Genomic DNA, 16,729 nt, shown 5'->3' with positions numbered 1-16,729 from the left:
TGCTACACTACGGTTGGCACCTGTCAAGTTTTCACCTGGACACCCTGGTTTGGGGGAGAACTGTCCAGGTGAAAACTGCCTGTCTGGATTTCAAAATTAGGAAATCTGGACAGGGCTTTAAAATTATTGGTGCAGGCCATCAGCCAGTAGGCTATTACCATGTCATAACCCCTGCCCCCGATGTCAGGGACATCCCCTGGGCTGGTGCCCACCCTCTAACATCATCTACCTGCCCCCAACATCACCGGGACCACCCCTGATGCCATTGGACCAGCCCCGGCCTGCCACTCCAAAGAAGGTGGCAACCCTAAGCTAAACTCCTGCATTTCTAGGAATGCAAATAAATAAACAAATAGTACAGTACATAATCTCTGTTTTGAGTGTTTTCAGACTGAAAATCACCTGTACTGGACATCTTCGAAGTGTACAATGGGAGCCATAGGAGGCAGATTGTGGCACTTTTGAGCCAGCCAAAGGGCACCAGACTAAGAAGTGCAACATGTGCCAGCAGTCTAAATAAAAAATGTTGTAGGAGCCAAAGCATTTGCTCAAATATATTTGTTTTCCTTGGTATATTTGACCAGCATAGACTTGCAGCAAATATTGCCATTATTGTGGAATTATCTCACTGATGGGTCTGTTTGTACAACAGTTTTCAGATGTTTGCATTTAAAGTAGGAGATAAACAAACATATTTTGGAGGATTTGCCAAAAGATTATGCACACACTGGATAGGAATATGTGATATATCTGTTTATATTTTCCATAGAGCTGGTCTTTAATAAAAAGCCAGTATTTCTCAAAACAAATAATGATAGTAAATGGCAGGGAACTGCTACACCAGCAGCTGAAAAAATAATGATTTGCTGATACTATTATCAGTTGCCGAGTGAAGATGGATCTCGCTATGTTACTTGTCTCTAAAATTAGCTTTGAATAAATTCTGCTTTTTCCATCGCTTGCACTTCAATTAATGTTATCATCATCCTTGGTAAACAGAGGGGTTTTTTATGGTCTGGGGGCCTAATTGAGGATTTACAACTGGTTGTACTCTTCTTTTTTTCTCTTCGATGAGATACAGGCCTTTCAAGAAAACAATTCCAAGAAGTGCTGAGCACAACAAAAAGCCCTTAGATTGGAAGGCATATAGTAAAAAATAAATGGCGTAAAGGAAAAACAAACTTCGAAAGGTGGAAGAGATTAATAGGGTATAGAAAGCACCCGCAGAAGAGGAAGACATACCAGTACATACAATTGTAATTTCCTTTGTGTTATTGGCCATGGGATGCTACAAGGAAGCTTCATTGTTTAAAAAATGTCCTGTGTTTTGTCAATGTTTTATTTTTATGTAACACATGGTTTCTGTAAAATATTTTCTTGATTAATATTTAGTACATAACTTGGAGAAAACAGACTGTGACCAAAGTGGGGTTATTTACAAGGGGCATTTGTGCCCTTGGTCATGCTCTGGTCTGCACCTTAAAAAATCCAGCACTATGGTACAAGGCAGCCATGTCCTTGTATGAATGATACTCAAGTTAGCAGATGATTAAGGAAGAACAGATGCTAATGTGCCTTTCCCCCTTACATTTTTCAAGGCAGTGCTGCCATAAACAGGCAGTGATATATTCATGGGGACAGTGCAGATCTGTAGGTTCCATTCTTGAACCAGGACCTACATCCTTAAACTCTGATAGTGGGGCAGGGTGCAAACTGTACCCTGGCTTGCACCAGTTTTTTTGCACTTTGCTCCTTGCCCATCTATCAGTAAATTAACCCTATAAGGGTAATAAAAAACACTTTCACCTCCAACTTCCTGTAATGCCAAGCTGATAAAACAAATTAGCAGTTCATAGAGAAGCCTTCGGTATAACGAACTGCTCCTTATTACAAAGGCTTCAGTTTACGGAGGTGATTTGTTTATATAGAACTCATTATCTCATGTTTATTGGGGTAAAGAAGGAAATATATAAGCTTTAGTGCTTTATAATAAAGCAGGGCAACGATCCATTGTGCGGCGCTCGATTTCTCCTCCCTGCCTTCTATAGAAGATAGCCAGGGAGGGGAGATCGAGAGCCGCACGATGGATCGTCGCCCTGTCGCCGTTTCTGAAGAGGAGCACATGCAGAGAATCGGTAAGTAATTTCTTAATAAAAGCTTTGCAATTTAAAAGTTAAAACTGTCTTTGTGCAATTCTCAAGCAATTCGAGTTTTTTTCCGCCAAAATATGAGTATTGAAGTTTTTCACCGTGACAACACTGGTTATAGTTTTTTACATTCGAGTTTTTTCGTAAATTAGAAACCGTTCTAGTTGTGAGTTTATTCAAGTTCATTCAAGGTCTTGAAAAGCTAATAAAGCTGTAAAATTCGACCTATAATAAATAACCCCTTTTGCTGTTGTGAGTAGGGATGCACCGAATCCAGGATTCGGTTCGGGATTCGGACAGGATTTGGCCTTTTTCAGCAGGATTCGGATTCAAACCGAATTTTGAATTTGCATATGCAAATTAGGGGCAGGTAGGGAAATTGTGTGACCTTTTGTTGCAAAGGAAGTAATCGACTGCACGTTACTAAACTGAGTTAGTTTCCCATTTCCAGTTTATCATTAGGATTCGGATACAGATCGGTATTCGACCGAGCAAAGGATTCAGGGGTTCAGCTGAATCCAAAATAGTGGATTCGGTGCATCTGCAGTTTTGAGTGCCATCTGATTTTTTTCTGATATATAATACTGTATATTCTGTATGAGAAGGAGATTTTATCTAGGGGTCCTATTGTTTATGGAGTATCTACTGAACAAAGCATGATGGAGGCCCCTTCCCATTAGTGCATTGCAAAGACCAGAGAACAAATGTTTCATGAACACAATAAGCTTTGCCTTTCCTTTATTGTCGATATAACGGAAGATTCATGTAAGGAAAGCTTTGTTATAAATGGCTCCTTATAATTTCAATTATGGAACAATTAGTTCTGGAGTACCTACTAAGTGGAAAGTCCAGCAAAAGCTTGTCATAGTCCCTTATCAAAGACGGATCTCGAGAAGATTATCAGACATTAAAGTTTGTGAAATAAAACAGAGAAACTCTTCGCTAAGATGAATCTATTCATTGGCGGGGCAATTACCACACGGCTGTACAAAGACCATTAGCCTTGTAGCATGTTCCGGCTTCCTCTTCACGGAGACTTGTTTTACTTCCTCCTTAAAGAGAGCTTTCCAAAGCACATTTAATTAACTGTTGTAGCTCTACTTGGCAATTACCTCTTCCCAGGGTGGTTAACAGCCCATGTGAAGGTTAAATATGGAGAAGGGAGTTCTGGTGCAAAAAGCTCTATTATTTCACATCCCATCAGTTTTTGAATGGCTTTGGTTTAAATGATTTTGTCCTGTTTTCTTTCTGAAGGGTTTAAAGCAGCATCAGATATGAAATAATAGAGGGGCTTGTAAGAAACTACAATTTATTTATATGGGAGAATTTATGGACTGTGAGTAGAAAGGCCATGGATAAGGATGTCCCACTAGCTTAACTCCTTTGGCACTGGGGAGGTGCCATTTGCTATTTGTCCTTTTGTGGGTGAAGGTCAGACAAAGCTTTATTAAATGTATTATTAACCTCAACCATGCCATTACGTAGACTGCATTTAACACAGCTTTTACTGTATATTATTCTCTATAAAACAACAGAACAGTGTCAGGCATCACCAGGCGATGAGAATGTAAAGTCTCCTAAAGAGACCTGTGCATGTTTAACCAATGGGGAGGGCACAAATTGATACCCCACTTGTGACAACATTGATGTAAATGCCTTTATGAGTGGCTTGGATGACTTCTAGAATATAGTGATCTCAAGATCAAGATATATATGTGAGTGTTTAGATCTGTATAGCCTCGTTTAGAGGGGTTGAACGTGTTTTTTTTTCAACCCTAATTAACTATTAAAACACTGATGCTACATAATAATAAACAGTTGTGAATTTACATTTAACAAGTCATGCTAAACAGATATATTTCATATTCTTTTTAGTATACAGTACAGGTATGTGACCCATTTTTTAGAATGCTCAGGATGTGGGATCTTCTGGATGATGGATCTTGGAATTTCTTTGAATTGAAATTTGAGTTATTTGGTTAAAATGAAGTCTGTGGGAGATGACATTCCTGTAATTCTGTATATTTTTGTTTGCAGGGTCCAAAGTGTGACCCATAAAAACAATTGTTCACTATTTGTATTTTGGAGTTTCTACTATATATGCAATGTTGTTGAGTAATTATAGAAATACTGAAGCTAAACTTTGGAATTCATGCATTTATCTGGCATAATACTTGGGGCAGATTTGTATTTTTTTCTGTTTTTGCTTTCAAGTGTGACTTGTGTAAATCATGTAAAAATTTGATTGTAAGTTTTTCCCAATGATGTTTTTCACTGCAGTTTCCAAAACCTTAATCTCAGCAGGTTTTTGGTGGCTAGTTTTTTATATTTATTCTGGTTTGAAAGATTTCTTATAATCATGGCAAAGCACGAGCATGACGATTAATACATCTGCCTCCAAGTTTCTCCAGGTGCAGTAACTCATAGCAACAAATTAGCTCATCTTTGTAAAGCAAACATCTTATTATTTAAATATGGGTTACTGCACATATGGGGGACATTTAGTTTATATTTTGGGACCTCTAAGAATCATACAGTCAATTTTTGGTACCATATGTATGTGTCATATTGGTTTACTCAGAAATAGACTGGCTCTTATATTTGAGAAATTCTACTTTACATTTGATTGTTGTGTTGCTGAATTTGTATTTAGAAAGCTGGTGAAAGAAGAGGAATTAGAGGATTTAGAAATCTTCATTTTTTTCTGAAAAAGTCATATCTTGTTTACCTAGGCCAACTAGAACTTGCTTGCAGGATATGCCCCTAATGTAAAAGAACTCACATGTTAAAATTTGCTTGGCAACCAGTGCTCCCTGATATTAAAAACCACCTGGTATTGAAAGGGTGTATTTACAAATATTAATAATTAAATATTCACTTTCTAAACGGTGCATATTGATGTTTTCTTGCACAGCTCATTAAAAATCGTTTAACATTGAATAATACTGTATACCCAGTTTCAGATCTAAAAATAATAAATAAATTCATGCTGAAAGGAAAAACAAAAGCCTTTGCAAACGTAAATGTGCCATTCTTTATGCTAAAAATTCTTTGTGGATCTTTTATGTAGACATGGAGTAGGACTACATTTCCACTCCATAGTTCCTCTTGACTTTGACAAACATGGCAGCTGTAAAATAAAAAGTGTGAAAATGTCTGCACTTTCCTATTGCTTTGCTGAAATTAGCAAACCCTGTGCGCTAAATTAACATCTATTGTACAATGTTGATAACTCAATAAAACAATTATCAAGAGAAACGGGCAATTATTTCTTACAAAACAACTTCCCACTCAGTAGATATATGGAGAAAACTGATGCCAATTGTAACTTCAGGGAGCTTTATTAATTAGATAATTCTCTAACTGAGTGTTTCCATTAAATAGATGCAGCTGTCATGTTTCTGGTCTTTCCTCTCTCCCATAAATAAAGTGACATGCAGTATGGATACATAACATTGTACTACATTTAGTGATGGGCGAATTTATTCGCCAGGCGCAAATTCACGGTGAATACCCGTGATGCGCCTCTGGCGAATATATTGGCGAAACTGAGGCAAAAATTCGCCACCTTCAAAAAAAATGGATGCCGGTGTCAAAAACGAGATGCTGCCACCGTTTCGCGGATTTTTTGCCATTTCGTTGAAAAATTCGCGACTTCAAATCTTGCCGAAAGCTACAGGCACCTTAATAAAACTGTGAGTTGGAGCCTACAGTGGTAATGAATTTGTGCTGGTGACAATAGTGGGGATAATAGCTTCTGGGAAGGGACTGAGGCTGTCCCAAATACTTGTATCTCCATACCTACCAACTGTCCCGTTTTCAGTGGGACAGTCCTGATTTTGATTTTCAGTCTGCAGTCCCGGGTTTCTTACTGAAATCTCCCAAGTTTCTCATTAGACTCCTGCACTGATACAAAAAGATACAATGTTTCTGAAAATTAAATAAGAGGATTTTGGCAGAGAGACCAGAATACTTGGGAGAACTGAGACTTGCAGCTTAAAAGGGCAAGTTCACCTTCATTAGCAAATCTGTAATAACACATAAAGCATGGCCCCTAAATCCACCAGATATGTGTTTAAACTGTCCAAAACCTGCCAAATTTTGTCAAATGGATGTGGTATTTAGGGGGTGTGACCATTAAATGGGCATGGTCAAAAATGTTTTGCCATGCTGCTTTTCAGGCAGAACTTTTTGTCCCTCTTTCCATTTTTCAAATTGCGACGTATAGTATCATTACTATTACTACTATGGACAACATCTCTCCCTAATTCTATTGTTTAACTACAGTCCTTCCCCAAGGCTATTTTCCCACTGATACTATAGGCACCATCTCTCCCTACTATACCTGCTATCCCACAGTCACAGTCCTTTCCCAGAGACTATTATCCCACTGTTACTATAGACACCATCTCTCCCTACTATACCTGCTATCCCACAGTCACACTCCCTTCCCAGAGACTATTATCCCACTGTTACTATAGACACCATCTCTCCCTACTATACCTGCTATCCCACAGTCACACTCCCTTCCCAGAGACTATTATCCCACTGCTACTATAGGCACCATCTCTCCCTACTATACCTGCTATCCCACAGTCACACTCCCTTCCCAGAGACTATTATCCCACTGTTACTATAGACACCATCTCTCCCTACTATACCTGCTATCCCACAGTCACACTCCCTTCCCAGAGACTATTATCCCACTGTTACTATAGACACCATCTCTCCCTACTATACCTGCTATCCCACAGTCACACTCCCTTCCCAGAGACTATTATCCCACTGTTACTATAGACACCATCTCTCCCTACTATACCTGCTATCCCACAGTCACACTCCCTTCGCAGAGACTATTATCCACTGTTACTATAGGCACCATCTCTCCCTACTATACCTGCTATCCCACAGTCACACTCCCTTCCCAGAGAATATTATCCCACTGTTACTATAGGCACCATCTCTCCCTACGATACCTGCTGTCCCACAGCCATACTCCCTTCCCAGAGTCCTCCATCTTAGACTTACATCTGCAAATTAGAGAAACTTTGTTGCATTTTACTCCATCTGTGCTACAATTGCCTGGGGAAGGTAGGAAAGATGACAATATGGCTCTACTTTTCCCCATTTTTTCCTAAAAGGCCCTGGTGAAAAACGTTAAATTCTTTGATTGAATTCACTGGGATGTGCTTACCATATTTGCGCTCCAAGTGAATTGTATTACCTTGTCCTTTAAGAGGTGAATATGTGTTTTTGAGCATGTTTCCTACCTTGGCTCTATACTGTGTGCAGAACAAGGGCAGTGGTCACTAGTATAGCTCTGTGCTCCAGTCCTGTAACCTGTGCATTTATTTCAAGCTACACTATTTTGGCTAGCTATTTCCTTTGGTGAAGATAATCATGGAATGTCTAAAAAAAATATTATTTTTGTTGAATTGGATATGCTGCTCTAAAATTGCATTGCAATTTATTTTTTTTATTTATCCAGACATGAAGTATGCAGGTGTTAGACCTAACTTCCAACAGAAAATAATCTCATAAAAATATGCTGTCAAAAAATAAATAAGAAAGCACATGGGGATTGATATGTAATAACTAGGGCTACAGCAATACGATGTCTCACTGCTTAAGTGTTACTTTATAGATTTCAGTGCATTCAGCATTATAGTCATGTGTCTCCGATGGAAACTACTAGGCTATAAGATGTTTCCTTTTTCTATTATAATGGAAATGTAGGTTTTTATAAACAGGAAAAATCTGAATGTGTAGCTTATTCCATTTATTCAGTTGAACACTCTCAACATGTTTTCTGTGACTGGCAGATGCCTTTTTGGAGGCTAGCTTTTTGAACTCTAATCATAGCCTCACCATTAATAGTAATAAAACATGTGTTTTGCCTTGGTTCCCAATGGATGTTGCCTGAGCTGAAGCAAGTCATTTCTTGTGTGTATTCTGTATATGCAGTTTATATTGTCTAACCTTGTGTTCTGGCCACTTTGAATCCATTGCTCTGACTGGAGAATATTCCCTTGTGTTGTCATTAGGTTATGATTGTTTGACTATGTGGTGTTTTTTGTATTCTATCAGGATATTGCAACGCAGAAGTTCTCCATGCCATCGCCTATACGCACGGTCATTGCTGCTGACTTTGATAATGATCAAGAACTGGAAGTCTTTTTCAATAACATTGCTTATCGGGGGCCATCTGCAAACCGTATGTTCAGGTAATACAGCATTTATTTCTTTAATAAAAAAAAGTTGAAATTGGGGCACTTCAGTTGTATTAATTATTATTACAGTATAGAAATGTAAGAGGAACTGGGTTGCTAAGTATAAAAATTTTTTATGATTGACTGTAGTCTGACTTTGCACCTTTTTATATTCCATGAAATCTAACTTAAATCAGTTAAGCTAAACTAAATATTCACATCTGCCCTATTTCCAATGAGCCCCAGGGACTGACCAAGGTGAAAGGCCATGACAGGCTTAGGAGTAGGGATGCACCGAATCCAGGATTCGGTTCGGGATTTGGCCAGGATTCGGCCTTTTTCAGCAGGATTTGGTTTCGGCCGAATCCTTCTGCCTGGACTGAACTGAATCTGAATCCTAATTTGCATATGTAAATTAGGGGTGGGGAGGGAAATCAAGTGACTTTTTGTCACAAAACAAGGAAGTAAAAAATGTTTCCCCCCTCCCACCCCTAATTTGCATATGCATTTGCATATGCAAATTAGGGTTCGCATGAGGTTCAGTATTCTGCCAAATCTTTTGCAAAGGGTTCGGGGGTTTGGTTGAATCCAAAAAAGTGGATTCGGTGCATCCCTACTTAGGAGTAGGCCTTACTAAATATGGGAGTTTATTGGAGGTAAAGACCCTCCTCCACTCTCCCTTTTTTCTGAGGTCAGTTCTGAGTGGAGTTTTGCAGAATATAGGATTATGGTTGTCACATTTGGGATTTGGGTGTCACGGAAATTGTGTAAGGGTAAGGGACTGACAAGGTGTAAGGCCATGACAGGGTTAGGAGTAAGCCTTACTAGATATGGGAGTTTATTGGAGGTATAGGGTTATTAGCTAGGTTGGTGAGAGGAAGAGACACAGATCTTTAACAACTGGTAGATCAAATGGATCTATGGCAGCCCTCATCCACTCTCCCTTATTTCTGAGTTCAGTTCTGAGTGGAGTTTGGCAGAATATAGGATTATGGTTGTCACATTTAGGATTTGGGTGTCACAAAAGGCATGGAAAGTGTTTAAGGGTAAGTAGAATGTTCAGCCTAAGGCTAGCAGTGGCGACAATACACTAGTAAGAAGTGGGACATGGTAGTTGAGCAGGACTTCTCAGTAGCAAGTTTTACTCCTTTTTTCTGATCACGCCTACGGCAGGATTGAAGGACTAGACAGAGACACACGCATGAAATCTCAGACAAAAAAAATAAGCATTATGAGATTGAAGCATATATAGAATACAAAAATCATATATGGAGTTATCAGGTGACAATGTGTATTCAATCGCTGTGTTTCATCAGTGTACCACTAGAGAAAGGTTCAAAGGCCATTGTTGTAGAATTAGGATTTTAGTTATTATTTCAAGAGCGTTGATACATAGACAGGAAGGAAATTTATTCATGTAGATCAGACGATGCCGAAGCAAGAGACAATAAACAGACCAATGCATTTCAGCACATATGCATTACAAGGTGGGGTGGGTTGTTTGATGGGTGTATCAGGGGGTGTATTGAGTTGATGGGGGGGGTGGTTGATACTCTGTCGGTCGTGTGTTAGTGAAGTGAATTGTTTGTGTGGGTGTGTGGGTGCGAGGGTTATATGTGTGGTTTGGTGCTTTGTGGGCATGGTGAGGTGGATTGTATTTGTGGTGGGGTCGTGGTGTGGGTTGTGTGTGTTTGTGGTGTGCTGTTGTTAGGCTTTTGTTGGTGGGAGTATTCTGTATGGTTTGATGTCGTGAGTTTGCTTGTCTGTGTGTGGTGAGGTGTTTGGTGGTGGTTGTGGTTGGTTGGTTTGTTAGGGTTGGTTGTGGGTAGTGTGGTTTTGGGGTAGGATTTGCTATTGTCATACGGATGTTGTTTGTGTTGTTTTAGTTTAGTTGTTTAGTGGGTTGGTTTAGGTTTGTCGATGGTGTGGGTGATGTTGGTTGTTTTGTTAAGGTCGTTGTGAGGGTTGTGTGTGTGGTGTAAGGGTGTACAGATGTTGTAGGGTGGTGAGACGGAGATTTGTTTGCAGAGGGCGACTTATTGTGTTTCGGTAGGAGGTTTAGGTAGATATGGTGTGTGGGGCTTGATAGTGTGTCGAGAGGGAATGTGGTTTCTGTGTGGGATAGTGTAGGGAGAGGTTGAGGTTTATGGGAGTATGGATAGAGCTTAGTTTATAATGGTGTGATGCTGATATGGTTTAGAGTGATGTAGATGGGGTGCATTGATGGCTGTGATAGTATGAGCGGGATAAATGGTAAGTCGTAGTGGGGTATAGTGGATTTTAGTTTGGATTTTAATTGTATTATTTTGGGGTTGGGTAGGTGTGAGGTTGTTGTGTTGTGTGTGGTTGGATGTTTGAGAGTGGATATATGGGGTGAGTTAGATTGTGGTGTGTTGAGATAGGATTTGGGATGTTTTTGTGTGTGATGGTGGTTGGGGTGATGTTTATGATGGATGTATGTTTGGTTAGGTAGGCTGGTGGGACAGTAGTGGTGTGTAGGGTAGGGGGGTTTATGATTAGTGTTGAGTGTTGTAGTGTCTTAGTGTTGGTTGTGATTAAGGGGGGATAGAGAATATGTGGTGGTGGATGGTCAAGTCATGTATAAGATGAGTGTTGTATTTGGGGACTTACGCCTGTTTAGCTTCCGATGATGTCACTTCCGGTTTACAATGACAGCACTTCTTGATTCTTGATAGTCAGCGGGTTGCGGATAAGGTACTTGAGGGTCGAGTTTGGGTTTAACAAATTGCTTCCGCGCAGGACTCTAGTTTGAAGCATTGACAGGATCTTCTGTGCCATCTTCTGCTTCCCATTGGGCATGCTAAAATCCTTTTAACCTTTTCCAGACCAGGTCTGATAGGATGTTCTGATGTTTATCTTTTTTGTCCCCTAATAAACAGCAGTTCTGAGCTCTTTTATTAAGTGGCCATCTGCTGCTTGCTACGCATGGGCCTTACCATTTCTGGACAACTTTCTCTTACAAAATGTCTTCTCATTTCAACTAAAAATTAGAAGTCATGGTTTTAAGCATCACTAATTGTATCAAAGCAAAATTATATGTATTTAGCATAACAAATGTGAAGCTCCAGTAGTTATATCAGCACCGTACTGCTAATTTACATGCTCTGCATTGTTTTCTATTGAGTAATTAGTTGAATTGTGCTTGTCTTCTTCAGCTGGCAACGTGAAAATGAAATTGACGTACTTTTGCTTGGTAACAGTTTTTATTCTTAGTATCAGTTCTACCTAAAAAGTTTAAACAATTAGATATTATTCATCTGGAAATTGATTCATTTTCTCTTGAACCTGCAATCAAACCATGCTTCTTGTGTGTACATTATCAGATTTCCTAAGGAATAATGGGATGAATCTTGGAAACCATTACATAGTTGCATAGTAACATAGTTAAATTGGGTTGAAAAAAAGACAAAGTGCATCAAGTTCAACCCCTCCAAATGAAAACCAAGCATCCACACACACCCCTCCCTACTTTTAATTAAATTCTATATACCCATACCTATACTAACTATAGAGGTTAGTATCACAATAGCCTTTGATATTATGTCTGTCCAAGAAATCATCCAAGTCATTCTTATAGTCATTAACTGAATCAGCATCACAACATCACCCGGCAGTGCATTCCACAACCTCACTGTCCTCACTGTGAAGAACCCCCTACGTTGCTTCAAATGAAAGTTCTTTTCTTTTAGTCTAAAGGGGTGGCCTCTGGTACGGTGATCCACTTTATGGGTAAAAGGTCCCCTGCTATTTGTCTATAATGTCCTCTAATGTACTTGTAAAGTGTAATCATGTCCACTCGCAAGCGCCTTTTTTCCAGAGAAAACAACCCCAATCTTGACAGTCTACCCTCATAATTTAAGTCTTCCATATCTCTAAGGTCCAACGGTGAGTTATTCTTAGTAGGTTCTTGAACGAGCTGGAATAAAAAGTTGTCATTCAGCATATTTACAAACTTACTAGCATTTGCTGTCTTGGCAATCCCATTACCCCAGTCAATGTCTGGATAATTGAAGTCACCCATAGCAACAACTTGACCCAGCTGTGAAGCCGCTTGTATCTGCAAGAGTAGCTGGGCTTCATACTCGACACTTATACGAGGTGGTTTATAGCATACACCAATGATAATTCTTTTTGTTACCTTTTGCCCAGTCAAAATCTCTACCCAGAGTGATTCTACACCCTCACCAGTGCCAACTATGGTTATTTCTTTAGAGCTTGGCTTTAATTCAGGCTTTAAATACAAATACACTCCTCCACCCTTTTTTATCCCTCTGTCCCGCCTAAAAAGGGTGTAACCATTTAAATTCACAATCTAGTCACGTTTCATCCCACCAGGTCTCGGTGACACCAATTATGTCACAATTTTTAGAGCATGCAATTAATTCTAGGTCTCCCATTTTACCTGACAAACTCCGTGCATTTGCCAGCATACAGCGGAGGTTACTACTTTGACTTTTGAAATTTGCATTACTTAGTGGAGATTTATATGTTGAGTTAGCATTATTCTGTTTTCCTTGTAACAGAGGGACCTCCTTAAACAAAATAATTTACAGGAAAATGTAAAACGTCAAAACAAATTTTGAACATTTGTTATTTACATTGATCTTTTTTTCTAGATTTGAAGATATAAATTTTTACACTGCTTGTGTATTGTAATTGTAACAGCGGCACCTGCTGGTCAGGTCTGAACAGTTAAGAAGACAAGAGTGCTCTTTTGATGTTGTTGTTCAGGAAAGACCAGATAAAGATTAGATGACTTCACATATAGTCCAATTATAACTATGTGCAATATTTTAGTAATCCATAGTAACCAAGCAGTCTCACTAGCTGCTGACGGGTCCCTATAGGCTGGAGCAAATTTTTCCAGTTAATGTATAACCTGCAGAAGCTTTCACCATGCAATAAAAAGGTCATCACTGGCTCAGGCCAAGGGCAAATGATCTTAGTGGAGGAACAAAGGGGGCAGTTTATGTGTGAGAGGGGATGGTTTGCAGACAGAGAACGTATGAAGGGTTTAGCATGTGTAGGAGATTAGTTACCCTTTATTCAAGCAGCCCCTCAAGGTTTTGGCCAGCTAAGTGGGCAGTAACTTTTTTCTTGGATTTCCCGAGGGCAGGCAGGTGAAAGAAGATTGGATCCTAGGCAGTTGTAGTCCTAGTCAATGGTAAGGATATTTTTGGTTATAGCTCACTCCAGAGAGAGAGAGAGGCCCAGGTTAGCTGGGGAGTAATCTGAGCTCCGCCAAGGACAATTAGAAGGATTAGAGTCCTGGGGTTTTCTGTAATCTGGATCTCAATACCTTAAAGGAACAGCAACACCAAATAATGAAAGTAAAATGTTTTAAAGTAATGAAAATATCATGTAGTGATGCCCTGCACTGGTAAAACTGCCGTGTTTGCTTCAGAAACACTACTATAGCTCATATAAACAAGCTGTTGTGTAGCAATGGCAGAAATTGAAAAAAGTCTATATGGCACAGGTCAAATAGTGGATAACAGATAACATTATGTCCTACAGAGCTTATCTGCTATCTGCTATGTAACCGGAGCCTTTTCTCCTTTGAATGGCTGCCCCATTGCTACACAGCAGCTTATTTATATAAACAATAGTAGTGTTTCTGAATCAAACACGGCAGTTTTACCAGTGCAGGGCAAAACTGCATTATATTTTTATTAATTAAAACACTTGCATTTTTTTGATGTGACTGTGCCTTTAAGTCTGCTAAAAAATCTTAAATAAAAACATTATTTAAACCCAATCAAATTGTTTTGCTTCCAATAAGGATTAATTATATTTTAGTTGGGATCTAGTACAAGGAACTGTTTTATTATTACAGAAAAAGGGAAATCATTTAATATTTTTTTTAATTATTTGATTATAATGGACCCTATGGGAGATGGCCTTTCCGTAATTCTGGATAACACATTTCCATATAACAGATCCTATGCCTGAATATACCTATACAATAGGGTATTTCAGGGATCCTTACTGTAGAGCCAAATATATTCTCAGCGTGATACAAGTTCAAATATTAATGAAGACAGAGATTTTGCAGACAGTGAGGAAATGAAAGACTTGAGGGGCTGGCAGGTTCTTAGCACCATCCAATTTCTTTCTATTTCTAGTGCCATTTAAGTTAAACATTTATTGCTTGCTGCTTTAATCAAATATGTGGGGAAAAAAGCATACAGTCGGCTGTGATTGGAAAAGTTGAAAACGGTGTATTGTGTAGCATAGTATCAAACATCTGCTAACTCCTTCTAGCAAATCTATTTGTTATGTCTCACAAATGTTAAGTGCAAACATTTAAATGCTGTTATTATGAAATCAGTTAGACACACAAATCCTGGATTTCCCTTAAGTGCTTCACTGCTTATATGAATGTATCTTTTATTTACAAATATACATTTTATATTTCATCATTTTGACATGCAGATTCAGCTTTTAGTACTAGTAGGATGATAGTATTTGGTATTGTTAAAGGATAAGGAAAGATTAAAACTAAGTAAGCCTTATCAGAAAGGTCCATCTAAATATACCAGGAAACCCCCAAAGTAGTGCTGCTCTGAGTCCCCTGTCAAAAGAAACACTGCATTTCTTTTCTTCTATTGTGTACACATTGGCTTCTGTATCAGACTTCCTGCCTTCAGCTTAAACCTCATTGCCCCGGGCGTGAGCATGCTCAGTTTGCTCCTCTTCCCCCTCCCCCCTCCCTTCTCTGCTGTAATCTGAGCCCAGAGCAGAGAGAGACTCAGGCAGGAAGTGATGTCACACCATGTGAATACTGCAGCTCCTATCCTAAACAAACAGAGAGTTTCTAGAGCTTTTTACTCAGGTATGGTAAAACATTCTACATAATAAATATAGCATTCTAGCTTGTACTATTGCAGTTAATCTATTGGCAATAAAATGCCTCCGTAGCTTTCCTTCTCCTTTAAAGGAAATGAAGGCATCCAGTTTAAAGCGTTCTGATAGAATGCCAGAAAGGTATTTTCTCCTGCTGTTTATATAGCGCTGACACATTTATTTAGCACTTTATAGATATAGAGATATGCCCCAGTGGAGCTTATATTCTAATGTCCCTATCACATTCGCACATAGGCCAATTTTATCAAGAAACAATTAACCTGTCTGTATGTTTTTGGATTGTGAGAGGAAACCAAAGTACCTAGAGGGACTATGCGGAGAACGTACAAACTCCTTAGTGCACTGACTATAATTGAAAGCCCCCCCACAGTGCTACCCACTGAGCCACAAATAACCTACTTTGAAACAAACAGTACTTTAATTTTTTTAAAGGGCCTAGTGATGACTAAATGTTTTCACCAGACATAAATACACAGCAAAATTCTGTGTTTCGTCATTGGCAAATATTTATCAGGAAACTGTGGCAAAATCCACCGCTAAGAAGAAAGGACTGGAAGCCAGTGTTGACCACTCCCTGTTTTTAAACCACATGTTGCCACAAGAACTTTTAGGTAACATAGGGCAGGCAGAGTATGGCACACACAAGGAGCATAGAGCAGGCAGAGTATGGCAGACACAAGGAGCATAGGACAGTCAGAGTATGACACACATAGTGAGCATAGGGCAGGCAGAGTATGGCACACAGGCAGCATTGCGGTGATGCCCACAAAAGCATAAATAAAGGTTTTTAAATACTTCAAGAGTCGATGGTGCTGTTCAATTTCGCATTACATTGTTTGCCAATGGGAAGTGGCCATTGCAGAACGTGCACCATCCCTAAAGAATATTAAGAATCCATGTGCTGACTACTCTTTCTACACAGGCAGCATTGGGCAGGCAGAGTATGGCAGACACAGGTATCACAGAGCAGGCAGATTATGGCACATACAGGGAGCATAGGGCATGCAGAGTATGGCACACACAGGTAGCACAGGGCAGGCAGATTATGGCACATACAGGGAGCATAGGGCAGGTAGAGTATGGCACACACAAGTAGAATAGGGCAGGCAGAGTATGGCACACACAGGCAGCATAGGGCAGGTAGAGTATGGCACACACAGGTAGAATAGGGCAGGCAGAGTATGGCGCACACAGGCAGCATAGGGCAGGCAGAGTATGGCACACACAGGCAGAATAGGGCACACGCAGGGAGCATAGGGCAGGCAGAATATAGCAGGAGACTGGATAACCAGGACAACTCTAAGATGAACAGTTCATACTGTGCTACATACAGTGACACAATGCTGGTGCCCCTTCAGTAGTTCCTATGAGCCGTGAACAATATGGACAGTTTCAGTTTGGGATTGAGGTGTGAACAGTACAGGGCTTTATGGTGTGAACAATAGTGGTGTTACATGTGTGATCACAGAGGCCAGTTAATCTCAG

The 16,729-nt window shown here is 39.7% G+C and overlaps 1 protein-coding gene across 4 annotated transcripts in view; it reads left to right on the top strand.

Annotated features, from left to right (window-relative positions):
- Positions 1–16,729, top strand: part of LOC108696168 (cartilage acidic protein 1) — a 363,333-nt gene that overhangs the window by 283,609 nt on the left and 62,995 nt on the right. For all 4 annotated transcript variants that reach the window (XM_041568725.1, XM_041568726.1, XM_041568727.1 and 1 more), the window contains exon 8: positions 8,235–8,371. In XM_041568725.1, coding sequence (XP_041424659.1) covers positions 8,235–8,371 — 137 coding nt within the window. The remainder of the gene's footprint in view (positions 1–8,234; positions 8,372–16,729) is intronic.

Source organism: Xenopus laevis, chromosome 7L, assembly GCF_017654675.1.
Source record: "Xenopus laevis strain J_2021 chromosome 7L, Xenopus_laevis_v10.1, whole genome shotgun sequence".
Lineage (NCBI taxonomy): Eukaryota > Metazoa > Chordata > Amphibia > Anura > Pipidae > Xenopus > Xenopus laevis.
Note: the sequence above shows the minus strand (reverse complement) of the source record. Positions and strands in the feature narration are given on the sequence as shown.